The 13,164-nt window shown below is 42.9% G+C and overlaps 1 protein-coding gene across 1 annotated transcript in view; it reads right to left on the bottom strand.

Moving 5' to 3' along the window:
• SIL1 (SIL1 nucleotide exchange factor) overlaps window positions 1-13,164 on the bottom strand; it is a 202,471-nt gene that overhangs the window by 100,234 nt on the left and 89,073 nt on the right. The window contains 3 exon segments of the mRNA XM_030572036.1: window positions 1,893-2,084; window positions 9,926-10,034; window positions 11,308-11,428. Coding sequence (XP_030427896.1) covers window positions 1,893-2,084; window positions 9,926-10,034; window positions 11,308-11,428 — 422 coding nt within the window.

Raw genomic sequence — 13,164 nt, forward strand, 5'->3', positions numbered from 1 at the left:
GCAGTGCTGCATCACCAGCGCTGCAAGCATTATACCCCAAGCAGACCAGGTGTACAGCCAGCGCTGCAGCCAGGGAGTTGCAGCGCTGGATGTGCCTTGCAGGTGTGGACAGTTACTAAGTTGCAGCGCTGTAAATCCACCACCAGCACTGCAACTCTCCAGTGTAGCCATGGCCTAAGCAAGTGTTGCTAAAGTTAATATTAAATAGAGATAACATCCAGGGTGCACTGAACTAGCTGGAGGAAGAAAGAGGAGAAAGAATTATGTCTGCTGAAGGGCAGGTAATATTTCTTATCAGCTGCCTGTGGGGCATGGAGGGACTGCCCATAAAACTGCAGCTATCCTCCATTCGTATTCCAGCTTCCCCTCCATTTTCTCTCTTCTAGTAGTTCAAAGTCCCACCTGTTTGTGTTTGGGTATGATTCCCTTCACCCCTCTGGTCCTACAGAACAGGAAGCAGTGAGCACTTACCATCTACACTTGCATTTCTGAATCGCAGGGATTGAACTTGGTTCCCTCCGATCCTGGAGTGTATATAACCAGCCATTAGGGCACTGGCAGTCCAAGTTTATTCTTTGAGTAAGTCAGGTGCACGTGGCAGCAAAAGTATTGCAAGGAAAGAGTGTGTCAAGGTTTGCCACTCTGTGAATGTCTGTGAGAAAGATTCAGTATGGGAATAGGAGATGAAAAGCTCTGGAAATAATACTTTAAAGAGATTTTTCTTTTGCAGGAAGCTTGGCAGATGGACTTTGCTTCTCATCAGACCATTTTTTTCTAGTTTCCCCCCAAAACTGTTTTTTAAATGCATTTCATGCTAGTGAAAGGTGCCAGATTAACATCTCTGGAGACTGAACTCCCCAGAGAAGGTTCAGCACTGAGAACAGCAGTGGAAGCTTCCCCATATTTGCCTCTGTCAATCTGCTTCAAACTAAACATGACAGAACCACATCTGCATGTGATATAAGAGGGTACTTTTCTCTACATTCTGTCCTCGGTCTCTGCACTGAGATTGCACACAGGAAAGCAAATAGATGCTGAAAATGATTTTTGGGACACGGGCATCTGTTTACTGGGAACTGAAACTCATTTCACCTACCATCAGACAGCTGTTTGGTGGCCAAAAAATTCTGGTCACTTGTGGGCCCAGATTTGAGAGGTTCTATATCCCATTTCTAAGTCGTTCTGAGCTAAAAGATGGGCTTTCTGTATGTGTGCGCGCATGTCTGGGTTATCTTTCTTGATACAGTGGCTTTCTGTATGGAGAAGTGTGAGGAGAGATAATCATGAAGGGTTACACACATAAGGTGACCAGATAGCAAGTATGAAAAAAATTGGGACACTTCTTTTTTCTATAGTGGTATAGTTGTGTATATAAAAGATAAAGCCCCTCGTATCAGGATGGTCCCAATAATACCAGAACATTTGGCCACCCTAGTCACATAGGACAACAGATGCCTTTCATGTAATAATAGAAGAATAATATTTTTATGTATATTTATAAAGTACCCATCCCTGTATCCTGCAAGGCATTCAGGGCACTGACTAACAACTTCAACAATAAAAATATACACACAAATGGCAAATAAAACCCATCTTCAACCACCACATGCAAAAAGACTGATACATACAGAGGGCTGAGAGCACATCGCAAATTGCAAAAACTTGGCCTCTAGGTAAATAGCGATTATATTTTATCAGTTTAGAATAATAATGTATTCGAAATGCAGATATAAAATAAGCCCTGCAGTGGTCCTGTGAAATCACTTATTGTCCTCGGATTGCCATAATTAATTTGTATTATCTGATATTGAAAAGAAGAATAAAACCACATTTATAATACCATATTCCCTGGATTTTACACAGCAGCTGTTAATGTTTTATTGTTACCTCACCTGATGAACATAATACTCAAGGTCGTATAGTGCTGCTACTTTTTCATCCAGAGTAGAAGTAGAGCTGTTGAATTTGTTGATTAATTTAACCATAACTTCCAAATCAGTTTCTATTTTCATGTTGAGTTCTTCAAACTCCTTCTTCAGCTCTTCTATGGGACGAAACCTTTGTCTCACATCTTCCAGATTAGCCTTGGAAATGAGAGAAGTAAAACCAAAGGAAATACAGATGATAAAACAGTAGATTGGGGAGTACATCATCCTAAAGGTACGCCTCACCTACAGACAACTTAAAAGAGGAATTTAACCTTCAGTGAGTTTGAAGGCCTTGATTTAGAGATTTAGAGACAGATTTTTAAGGTATTTAGGCACCTAAAGATGTAAATAGGCACTCAGTGTAATTTTTAAAAGTGTATAGATACCTAACTCCAACTGAAATCAGGGGGGAATTTGAGCACTTGAAAATTCCACTAAGTTTCTATCTGCATCTTTAGGTGCCTAAATACCTTTAGATACTAATATAAAGAGAGAAGAAATTACCTCATAGTTTTGTCTGCACCTACCAATCTATATCATCTCTTTATCCCCTTCCTACACACCATTCAAGATTAAGCAAAATATAAAAGCATTACTCCTTGATATGCCATAAGGCTAAAAGTGCCACAATACTTAAGTCCATTCAATACTAACATCATCGTCATCTTGTCACATTTTTATAGTGTCTTTCATCCCAAAGGCTCCCAAATGACAAATTCCAGAATCACTTGACCAACCACTAAAATGCAGGCACCTAGCATATGCTCAGGAAGGCAGCAGCTATTTAAGAGCATCCAGCAATCTTGCATAACAGTTTAGGACAGGAAATAGAGGGTATTCTATCTGACAGAAACATCAAGGTAATTCCCTAAACTAAATTTGGGCTGGCTGCTGTGATGAAGGCCCTGACTCCTTAAACTCACTTTTAAAAATGGCTAAGAATGTGTTAAATAGTCAGTTTGGTGATGTGCAATAGAACTCTATTTTATATAGTATCTCTCATACAAACAATACCCTATAAAGTTTTGCAGAGTTCAGTAACAGCGGAGCATGAGAATATAAAAGTTCATGTGGAAGGTAAGAAAGAAGAGGTACTTTCAGCTGAGATATGAAAGGAGATGAGAAGTTAACAAGGTGGAGAGACTCAGGTAAATTGTTCCAGGTAGCATTAAATTGTGTGGAGGGACAGAGTTGAAACTGCTGATATACAGATAAAGCCAGAAAGGAAGCAGAGAAAAAAAGACTAATGTGAGATACACTGAAGCGTGGCCAGGAAGATTATGAAAACAAGGAAGACCATTCCAGGGTCCACTTCAGAATGAACAGAGATATCAGAGAATGGAAATGATGTGATCACTTGTCTTTGTATGGAAGAGGATTGTGTGAGATGCTCTGAGCCCAAAAGATTTTCAATTTCATTGCTCATTCCAACCTCACATACCCTAGTATTAAAACACACACACACTTTATGGTTCATGCAAAAGAAATCCGTGAGCTCAAGCTGTCAAAGAGAACAACTTAGGGATAAAAGTTAAATCACTGTCAATCTAATAGCTGTACAATTTGTGCTGTTTGCTTTCGTTAAATTGCTATATACACTGTATGGAAATTCAGAACACTACCCCCATTCCTCCCCACAAAGGGAAATGAGCAATGGACTTTTAGAGCAAAGTTCATCCTTGGTGTTAAGTCAACTGTACTTCAGTGGAGTTATCCCAGGGATGGATTTGGTCCTTGCAGTAGTAAATGGTGTAAAATGGAGTATTTTACATCCATTAGATGTAGCTGTTTTTAGCCCAGTTGTTGACATATCTATTAAAATAGTTTTTGAAGGACATGGAGTGACCCTAGGATCTCCTCAATGGCAAAGGGTTCAGTACTCTGTGTGAGCAACTCCTATCAGGCCTGACAAACTCACTATACCCAACACGCTGCTTTCATAGTACTTAACCAACAAGTGCCTAGTAAGTTATCAAATGAAGGCCAATGACACACTGGTCATCAATATAACTAAGAAATGCATGTACTGACACTCTATAAGGAAATGTGTACATATATACACTGAAATTATGTTTTAAAGTCTGTTACAAGGCAGAGTGAACAAACAGGGCTTCTGCCAGACAAAAGCATATCTATTCACCTATCCCTGTTGCTGATGTAAATTAAGCATTGTAAAGCCAACACAATGGAACCTCTAGTTCCATGTGAAGTTAACAGGAAAAACAGGTTGAAAAGAGGGATATGAACCCAACAGGGGGAACACACTGGAGAACAAGCAATGGAGAAGTGGTAGGGCACCTCAAAAGGGGCATTTTCAAGGTTTACTGGACTGTAGAAAGGAAAGTTATAGATATGCATGGTATATCTGTATTTCCAAACTCTGATGTTTCTGGGTGACACCCCAGACAGATTGGCATCAACACTGCCTAATCTGTTTGATGGCCCATCAAGGGTCATAAACTGTACAATGAACCCACTGAAAGGAACCAGGGAAGACACCTTATGAGTAAGCAAAGCATGTGGTATGCCTGTGGACAGAGAACTCTAAGGCCTCCATGCGCCCCAAATCTCCTGGTGCCCTGTGCAGCTGCATAGTTGCGTATGGGTATGGACAGCTCTGCCCACGTGCAAAGTTGTCTGAGATTTCTGCCTTAGCAGTAGCCGTAGGGCTGGCTGTGGCACGCCCTGGAGTGGTGCTCCCATGCGGCAGTATATCAGGCACTGCCGGCTCTGCACCCTCTCAGTTCCTTGTGGCCGGAAACTCCGACAGAGGATTAGAAGGGCAGGAAATGGAATGGACATGAACATCTGGAACAACAACATTTACAAAAAGGTAGGTAACCGTTTTTACTTCAAGTGCTTGCTCATGTCGATTCCATTTTAGATGACTCACAAGCAACATCCATGGAGGTGAGCTCGGAGTTCACAGCTTAGCGGCTTGCAGTACTGCCCTACTGAAGGCAGCATCGTCCCAGGCCTGCTGGGTCAGGGCATAGTGGGACATAACAGTGTTGACAGATAACCAGGTGGCCGCTCTACAGATGTCCTGGATAAGCACATGGGTCAGAAAGGCTGCCAAAGAGGCCTGCGCCCTGGTAGGGTGGGCGGTGACAATCGCCAGGGTGGCACCTTCACTTAGTTGTTGCAGAAGCAAATGCAGGCAGTGATCCAAGAAGAAATTCTTTGAGTGGATACAGGGCAACCTTCTATTCTGATGGCCAAAGTGACGAATAAATGCACTGACTTACAGAACGGCTTGGTCTGGTCAGTGTAGAAGGCCAGAGCCCTTCTGACGTCCAGGGCACGTAGCCTGTGCTCCTCCTCTGATCTATGTGGCATCAGAAAGAAGACTGGTGAGTAAATGTCCTGGCCTGAGTGAATCTGAGAGACTGTCTTGGGAAAAAATGCTGGATGTGGTCTTAGTTGGACCGTGTCCATGTAGAAGGCCGTGTAAGGCGTCTCCAAGGTGAGCACCCAAATCTCAGATACCCAGCAGGCTGATGTCACTGCAACAGGCAGAAGGAGGGAGCAGGAAGCCAGCGGCTTGAAGGGAGGACCCACAAGCTGCGACAGCACCACATTCAAGTCCCACAGCGGGACCAGATCCCTGACATGCGGAGAGAGGCCTTCCAAGCCCTTAAGGAATCTGGCCATGATATCCTGAGCAAAAATTGACCTGCCCTCAAATGGCGGGTGGAAGGCTGAGATGGCTGCTAGATGGACCTTGATCAATGAGAGGGACAAGTCATGGAGCTTGAGGTGCAGGAGGGTAGTCCAGAATAAGCTGCAGCAAAGCCCACTCAGGATGAACAACCTTTGTCCGCAATCCAGCAGGCGAACTGTTTCCACTTGGCCATGTAGGTTGCACTGGTGGAAAGTTTCCTACTTCCCAGCAGAATTCATTGAACCTCAGCCAAGCACTATTGATTTTGCACGTTTAGCCACGCAGCAGCCAAGCAGTCAGATGTAACACCGTCAGAACCACGGCAGTCCTCTGCACAACAGATCTGACCGGAGTGGTAGCTGGAACGGGATTGCCACTGAGAGATCCACCAGAATGCTGAATCAGTGTTGGCGCGGCCACGCCAGCACTGCGAGGATGATGCTCACCCTGTCTTGTTTGATTTTCAAGAGGACCCTGGGTAGTTACTGCACCAGAGGGAAGGCGTACATTAGAACCATCGACCAAGGGAGCAAAAAAGGTTTCCGACAGGGATCCTCTGTCCATGCCCCCAATCAAGCAGAAGACGTGGCATTTCCTGTTCTGCCAGGACGTGAACAGGTCTACCCGGGGAGTTCCCCACCTGCAGAAGATGGAATTGGGCACCTCTGGATGAAGGGACCACTCATGGCAAGATGAGAACGTCCTGCTGAAGCCATCTGCCAAAGCCTTCTCGGTTCCTGGAAGGTGAGCAGCTACAAGATGGATGTTGTGCTGCAGGCAGAAGTCCCAGAGCCAGAGGGCCCTGGCTTCGCCCTGCCTCTTGACATAGAAGACCGCAACCACGTTGTCCGTCAAGCCCTGGACTACTCTGCCTTGTATATGAGGTAGAAAGGCTAAGCAGATTAGTGAAACAGCCTTGAGCTCCCTGACAGTGATATGCAGGGAACGACTGCGACTGGATCAGTGACCTTGAGTATTGAGGGTGCCCAGATGGGCTCCCTAACCTAGGTCTGAGGCATCAGAGACAAGGGTCACTGACAAGGCCAGGACCGCGAAGGGAACTTCTTCCAACATTGACTTGGGATACTGCCACCAGAGGAGGGATGACAGGACGCTGTCTGGAATCCTGACTACTCGGTCCATGATGTGCCAGTTGGGGACATAGACCGATGCCAGCCACGCCTGAAGGGGTTTGAGGCGGAGCCAGTACATGCTGCCATGTGGCCCAGCAGCCTCAGACACATGTGGGCAGTGGTGAGCGGGTGGGTCTGCAGCCCGCCATGGCTGGAACCGAGTCTCTGGGAGGAAGGCCTTGGGCCGAGTGGAGTCAAGAACTGCTCTGATGAAGTCTATGCATTGTTCTGGCGTCAAGGTTGAATTTTTCTCATTTATTATCAACCCCGGGTCGCAACAGGTGGAACATACCAGGTCAAGATGTCTCCGCACTTGCTCTGGAGACCAGCCCCATAATCAACTAGTTGTTGAGTTACAGATATATTTGGACTCCCCCAACATCTCAGGTAAGCGGCCACTGGTGCTATATACTTTGCGAATACCCTCGGGGCTGACAAGAAACCAAAGGGAGAAGCGGGGCTTTGCTGCGGATTCCATCCCAGAACAAAGGCCACAGAGATGGAACTGGGGAGCAATTGGACCATACAGTGCTATACATACACGTCCCGCTCACAGCGCAAGGAGGGAGGTACACATGTATGGTCCAACAGGCACTGCTGATGAAGATCTCTGATCCCAGGCTCAAGGGCTCTGCCACATCTACAGTGGTGCATCTATCACTCGAAGAAGAACCTGTTCTTGTTATCTTGCTCTCTCTCAAATCTTAATTTTGTTGTAAATATATTTGACTTCACTATAAGCAGATTCCAGTGCTGTGTTGTTATAAATGCCCTGATCCGGAGCTGTGCCAGTCAAGCTGCGTGTACACTGTCTCTTTGGAGACAGCTTACCAGGCTATTTCTGAGAGTGTTCGGTGACAGGGACTGGATATTACAGATGGGGATGCTGGCAGAGGGGCTCGGGGATTAGTGTGTGTCTGTCACTACCTTGCATAGGAGAGGGTTAGATCTCTGGAGACCAGGAAGTCAGTGCTTGTCTGTTTCCAGAAGCTGTTGGTTTCAGGAAGCTGAGCTACAAGGGGCATCAGGCAAGACTGCGTCACACTAAGGGCAGATGGTGGTCAGATACCTCACAACTCTGAGTACCTCTGGGGAGTGTCACACATGGCTCATTCTCACACAATGGATTATTACTGATTTTTGTATTTAAATGACATTCATAAAAGAATTCTGCTATCAGTAATATTGGCTACTAGATAAATATTCTCTGAAAAAGGAGATGCCTTGCCCAAAGGATAATAAGAATATTGCTAGAGCAACTGGAACACATTGACTGGACTGACAGAATAACATTTCTAATCAACTGATAGGCTAAACATCTTTGTGATATATGGGGACTGTGATGGCAGTATAGAGTTTTTGGGACCCAAAAAGAGGGGTCATCGCAGTCTTTGCTCACTTCCCTTGCCTCAGTTTTCCTATCCAACTCATGCAACATTCACATACAAGAGTGAAGCTTGGACCCAGAGGAATCCTCTCTGGTGCTCAAGGGAAAAAAGCTGCATTCCATTTGCTCAGCCTTATATACACAAATGTAGTTTGTTTTCCTTTGATTTGTGGCCTCTATGTGACTAAGCAGCCAAGAGCTGACAACTTTGGTTGAAAGTTTATGTTATGCTGGCAGGCAGAGAAATAAATGAGCAGGTCTCTTTTTGAAAAGATTGAGGGTTTTTTGGCCTTTTTAAGTGTATTTATTTTGTATGAGGACTTTTTTGGAACTGACTTCTGTCATGGGGCTTTATCCTTTTCCCATTTAAGTTACAGGGATTTTGTGATTGGCTTCAATATGAGCAGGAATGAACCTTCATGAGCGAAATGATCCAAACGTAATTACAGCTGGTTAATAATTCACTGTCAATAAGCCACCTAATGAATTTAGCCCACTTTTTGTTTGCAAATCATTCAAGAACCAAATCTGATTGCTACTAATCAGTTTATTTGGAAGTGCTCACCAAATAGGCTGAAATATAGTCACAAACTATGGGGAGTTCACAGATTCTTGTTTGCTTTTCTCTCTCATGGCATGTGATTGGTTACCTAGAGTCAGAGGGTATTTTTTCTACTTCCTGATTCTGAGTGAAGGCTGTTAAACAGGATAATAATGAATAGCAAATAATACACGAGACAAATAATCCTTATACTAGAAATTACTACACTTTGTGGTTTTGCAAACGTTTTCATGAACCAAACCAGCAATCAACTAAATTAACAAAAACAATGAACAACAGGACCACACAAGAAACAGTGGTAAGATGTATTCACAAAAATATTCACATATTACTCTTGGTATTACTCATTAAAATCTAATAATGATGCCCAACCAAAAAAGCCAGGGAAGCAACATCCCACCTGAGGTCTTACTGACATTACCTACTTCATGTTCATGGAAGAGATTTGCCATTTCACTTCTAGCATCACTGGTATGACACGAGCCTCAGTAAGAAATTTAGATCTGGGGCCTGGGGATTCCAGGGGTTGATTATATGGAGAGTCAAACTTCCACACTTGTGGTTCAAATCCCACTCCGGAAGTTAGTGATCACAAGGCTACCTGATGGCTGTTCTGTCACAGAACCAGTAACCTGAGTCCACTTTCAAAGTGCACTAGAGTCCACACTGTGATCACCACTAGTGGCAGCTTTTCCAGCCACAGTTTATGGTGTACCAATTATCAACAAATATGTTACACTCTATGTACAAATATATTAACTACAGCTGTGCAATAAAAGGCTTTTTAGAACACGAAGGCTTAGAATTATCTTTATAAAAGCTTTCAATTTATATAGAAATCCCAGCTTTAGCTACATAGCTGAGGAAAACCTGACATTCCATTGATTTCAATGGGAACTCTGTCACTGATTTCAATGGGATCAGGATTTTACCCAGAAAATTTATATTTGTCTGATAATCATAGGCAAAGCAGGAAATGGTCTGTTGGGTTCCCCTTACACTGGTGGTTTTCAACATTTTTCCATTTGCATGTCCCTACAAAATTTTGAATGGAGATGCAGACCCCTTTGGAAATCTTAGACATACTCTGTGGGCCCCCAGAGGTCCATGGACCACAGGTTGAAAACCACTGCCCTACAAGATTATTCCCCACAGTACATTTTCCAGCACTTGTAGCCATGTTGTTTCTAATGCATGCTTCATACAGTGTTACACCAGCCTTTCATGGGGTGCTTTAGGAATAGGAAATACCTTTTGTTCCATTGTGCTTTCTGTCTTTTCTTTTTCCTTCATTTTAGCCAAAGCCTCTTTGAGTTCCTGTGCTGTAAATGAGTTTGAATCGATATGCATCTCATCCAGCCTTGCAGAAAAACAAAAACAAAAACACATTATATCCTTAAAAAAACACAACAATCAACATTTGTTGGGAGAAAAAGTTGAGTACTAAATTCCCATTTATCTAGCACAGAACATGCAGAAAAATCAATGCTCCGAAGTAAGGTTAGATCTAGTGCTCAGTTTAGAAGTGTGGCTTTAAGACACCATCTTGACAGTCATAAAGCTGTGGTTTGAAAATCCTCATGGCAACACGAGATCTCAATTCCTAATACTATAAAAACTGCTCAATATATCTCCCTAATCTATCATCTGGGGATGTATAAAACAGGAAAAATTTCATAAGCAAAAAAAGAGCACAGGTGTGCCCAGAATACTGACAAGGATCTTTTACTTTTAAGTCTTGGGATGGGTGCATTCAGTTCCAAAACTGACATTTTGAGGATTATGATATCAAACCAAGGACTAGGTAACTTGTAGTTCCTACAGTCTAAGAAACTAACTCTGCTGTTCTTTTTGCGTTGCCCTAACCTGATCCTACTGGTCAGTAAAGGGGATTACTTTTGGCAGTGAGAATTGTTGCACTGGCGAAAAGAAAACCCAGGGTTGGGACATCTCAGTGAGCTTCTGCATGTACTGGATCATAAGTAGAGGTGAGGGGAAAGGGGGCACAGAATGGTAGTTCCCACGTATTTTGAGAAATAAAAGCCCCTATGGTTACAAAACTTGTCTTTGTAAAGAGAACACAAGGAGGGAAATGGTTGAGAGTTGTATTTTTTAGGCCATTTTTAAAAAATAGATGTAATGAAGGCTGGTGACATCTTGAGTGTGTGTCAGCACAAACTGACACTTAAATGAATGCTTAGAGACAATGCACAACAGCAAGTAAAGACCTTGTTGTATCTGACTCAAACCACTGTGAAAAAAGCCTCCATAAGCTATCCTGCTGCATTAATTTCTAGAAAATAATTTGCACCCCATTGCTATAGAAAGTTTCAAAAGAACAAGTGACATTCACAAGTAATCATACTGCAAGTTTAGTTTCAGAATCATGGCTTTACAAAGTATGAAAGTCTCTCCAAAAGCACAGTGAGGACAGTTTTAGCACCCATGCAAAAAGGAAGTAGGGCAGCTAAGGCCCAGCTTACAGAAGTACTGAGCACCCCAAATGCCAATTAAAGACTCTGGGACCTGTGGATATTCAGGACTTCTAAAAATCTGGCTCCTAATAAAAGAAATGAAATAAAATGAAATCTACCTCTGTATAGCAGAACAGCAAGTACTTTATACTACTGTACCTTTTTCTTTTCTTCTGGTGTTTCATGTCACTTTTTTCATTTTTGTTATCTGGAAGCCTGGCTTCTCTTTCCCCTGTTTGAAGATTTAATCGCACATGTAACCCTGCAGGAACAGCCTGACCTACAAACAAAGGTTAGAGTATTTTAGGCAACATTTATTCTTCTCAGGATTTACCATGCTGGGCATATTTAAGTCAGACACTTCTATTCCAATGTCGCACAGCAAAGATAGTGAGTCAAGCAGAAAAGTCAAGGTTTGCAGTGTGACAAAGAACAGGATATTTATTGTAGCCTAAGCACTTCCCCAGCCCCCCAAAATTAATAGGCAGCAGGTTTAAAACAAACAAAAGGAAGTATTTCTTCACTTAACACACAGTCAACCCATGAAACTCCTTGCCAGGGGATGTTGTGAAGGCCAAAAGCATAACTTGGTTCAAAAAAGAATTAGACAAGTTCATGGAGGATAAGTCTGTCAATGGCTATTAGCCAGGATGCTCAGGGATGCAACCCCATGCCTTGGGTGTCCCCAAGCCTCTGACTGCCAGAACCTAGGACTGAATAACAAGGATTGATCACATTGCCCTATTCTGTTCATTACCTCTGACGCATCTGGCACCGGTCACTGTCAGAAGACAGGATTCTGGGCAACATGGACCGTTGGTTTGACCCAGTATGGCCGTTCTTATGGAACCTTGACACAAGTGCCATTTAACCTCCAGAAAATCCAATGACACACAACTGTTAACATGTCTGACACTCCATTCCCTGACCACCTCACAAACTTAGATTCAGATTGCTGACTCCTCAATTAAATAGTGACACTTGGTTATGCAGAGTTCTCAGTGAGATAGGGACACTGATTCTGTTACTGGCACAGTAGCAATTTTATCATAGTATCATCTGTACTTACATGTCTCAATTTAAACATCAGTAACAGCCACAGGTGACTAGACAAGCTCAATGCATGCAGCAGAGGATCCTTTCAACTTCAACAGATATATTCTGGATATTATGTTACTTTGCTGTTCTGTAGCGTACTTAGATGCCAGATTAAAGGAATATTTGATCAACATTAAATGCCAACAAGAAGATAGGAAATTCATAGTCAGTCATCCACATTCCTCTAAAAATGCTTCGGCCTAGTCACAAGATTGAGGTTACAGCTAACTGAGAACATTTCAGCATGGACCTGTATTCCATGGATGAAGTGGAAATGGCAATATTTCCTCTGAGGTATGATTCCATTTTCTGTGTACTTCCCCTTTTAATAGGAGAAGTTTGTCTGATAGATGGGGGTGGGCATCTTACTAAATCTCTCTCTCTCACACACACTCCGCTTTTTCTCCCCCACAATATGTTTGTATTCAGTCTTCCTTTGTCTGTTTTCCTTAATTTAAAAGACATATGGAGTGAAAGGGTATGTTTGTCTTTTTGAATTTGAGACACATAACATTTCCTATTGAAGGGCACTGGAGACGTAGATAATTCATTTTATTATAAATATGTCTTCTCATAATATGAAAGCCTCTAGTCTGAAGAACTAGTGTGCGGACTCCACCCACATAAGACCACAGAGGTATCTAACTGGTCAAAGCTACCAGTGCCTGAACTGGTTCTCCATCATCAGTCTGGAGTGTGTCTCATATCCTTAAACAGGGAACATCCAAAGTTTATAGTTGTTTTTAAATGTACGAAGGTGGGGGAAAGTCCATACTAAAGGATTTCCTGTTCTAATAAGGTATATTTATGATAAAAATAAGTTGACTTTTCCTACATTTCCCTTTAGTAGGAAATGCTGCATGTTTCAAAACAAAGAGACAAACATGTCCTTTCACTCTAGCGTTAAGAAAAACAGAC

The sequence above is a fragment of the Gopherus evgoodei genome, chromosome 8, assembly GCF_007399415.2.
Source record: "Gopherus evgoodei ecotype Sinaloan lineage chromosome 8, rGopEvg1_v1.p, whole genome shotgun sequence".
Taxonomy (NCBI): Eukaryota; Metazoa; Chordata; order Testudines; family Testudinidae; genus Gopherus; species Gopherus evgoodei.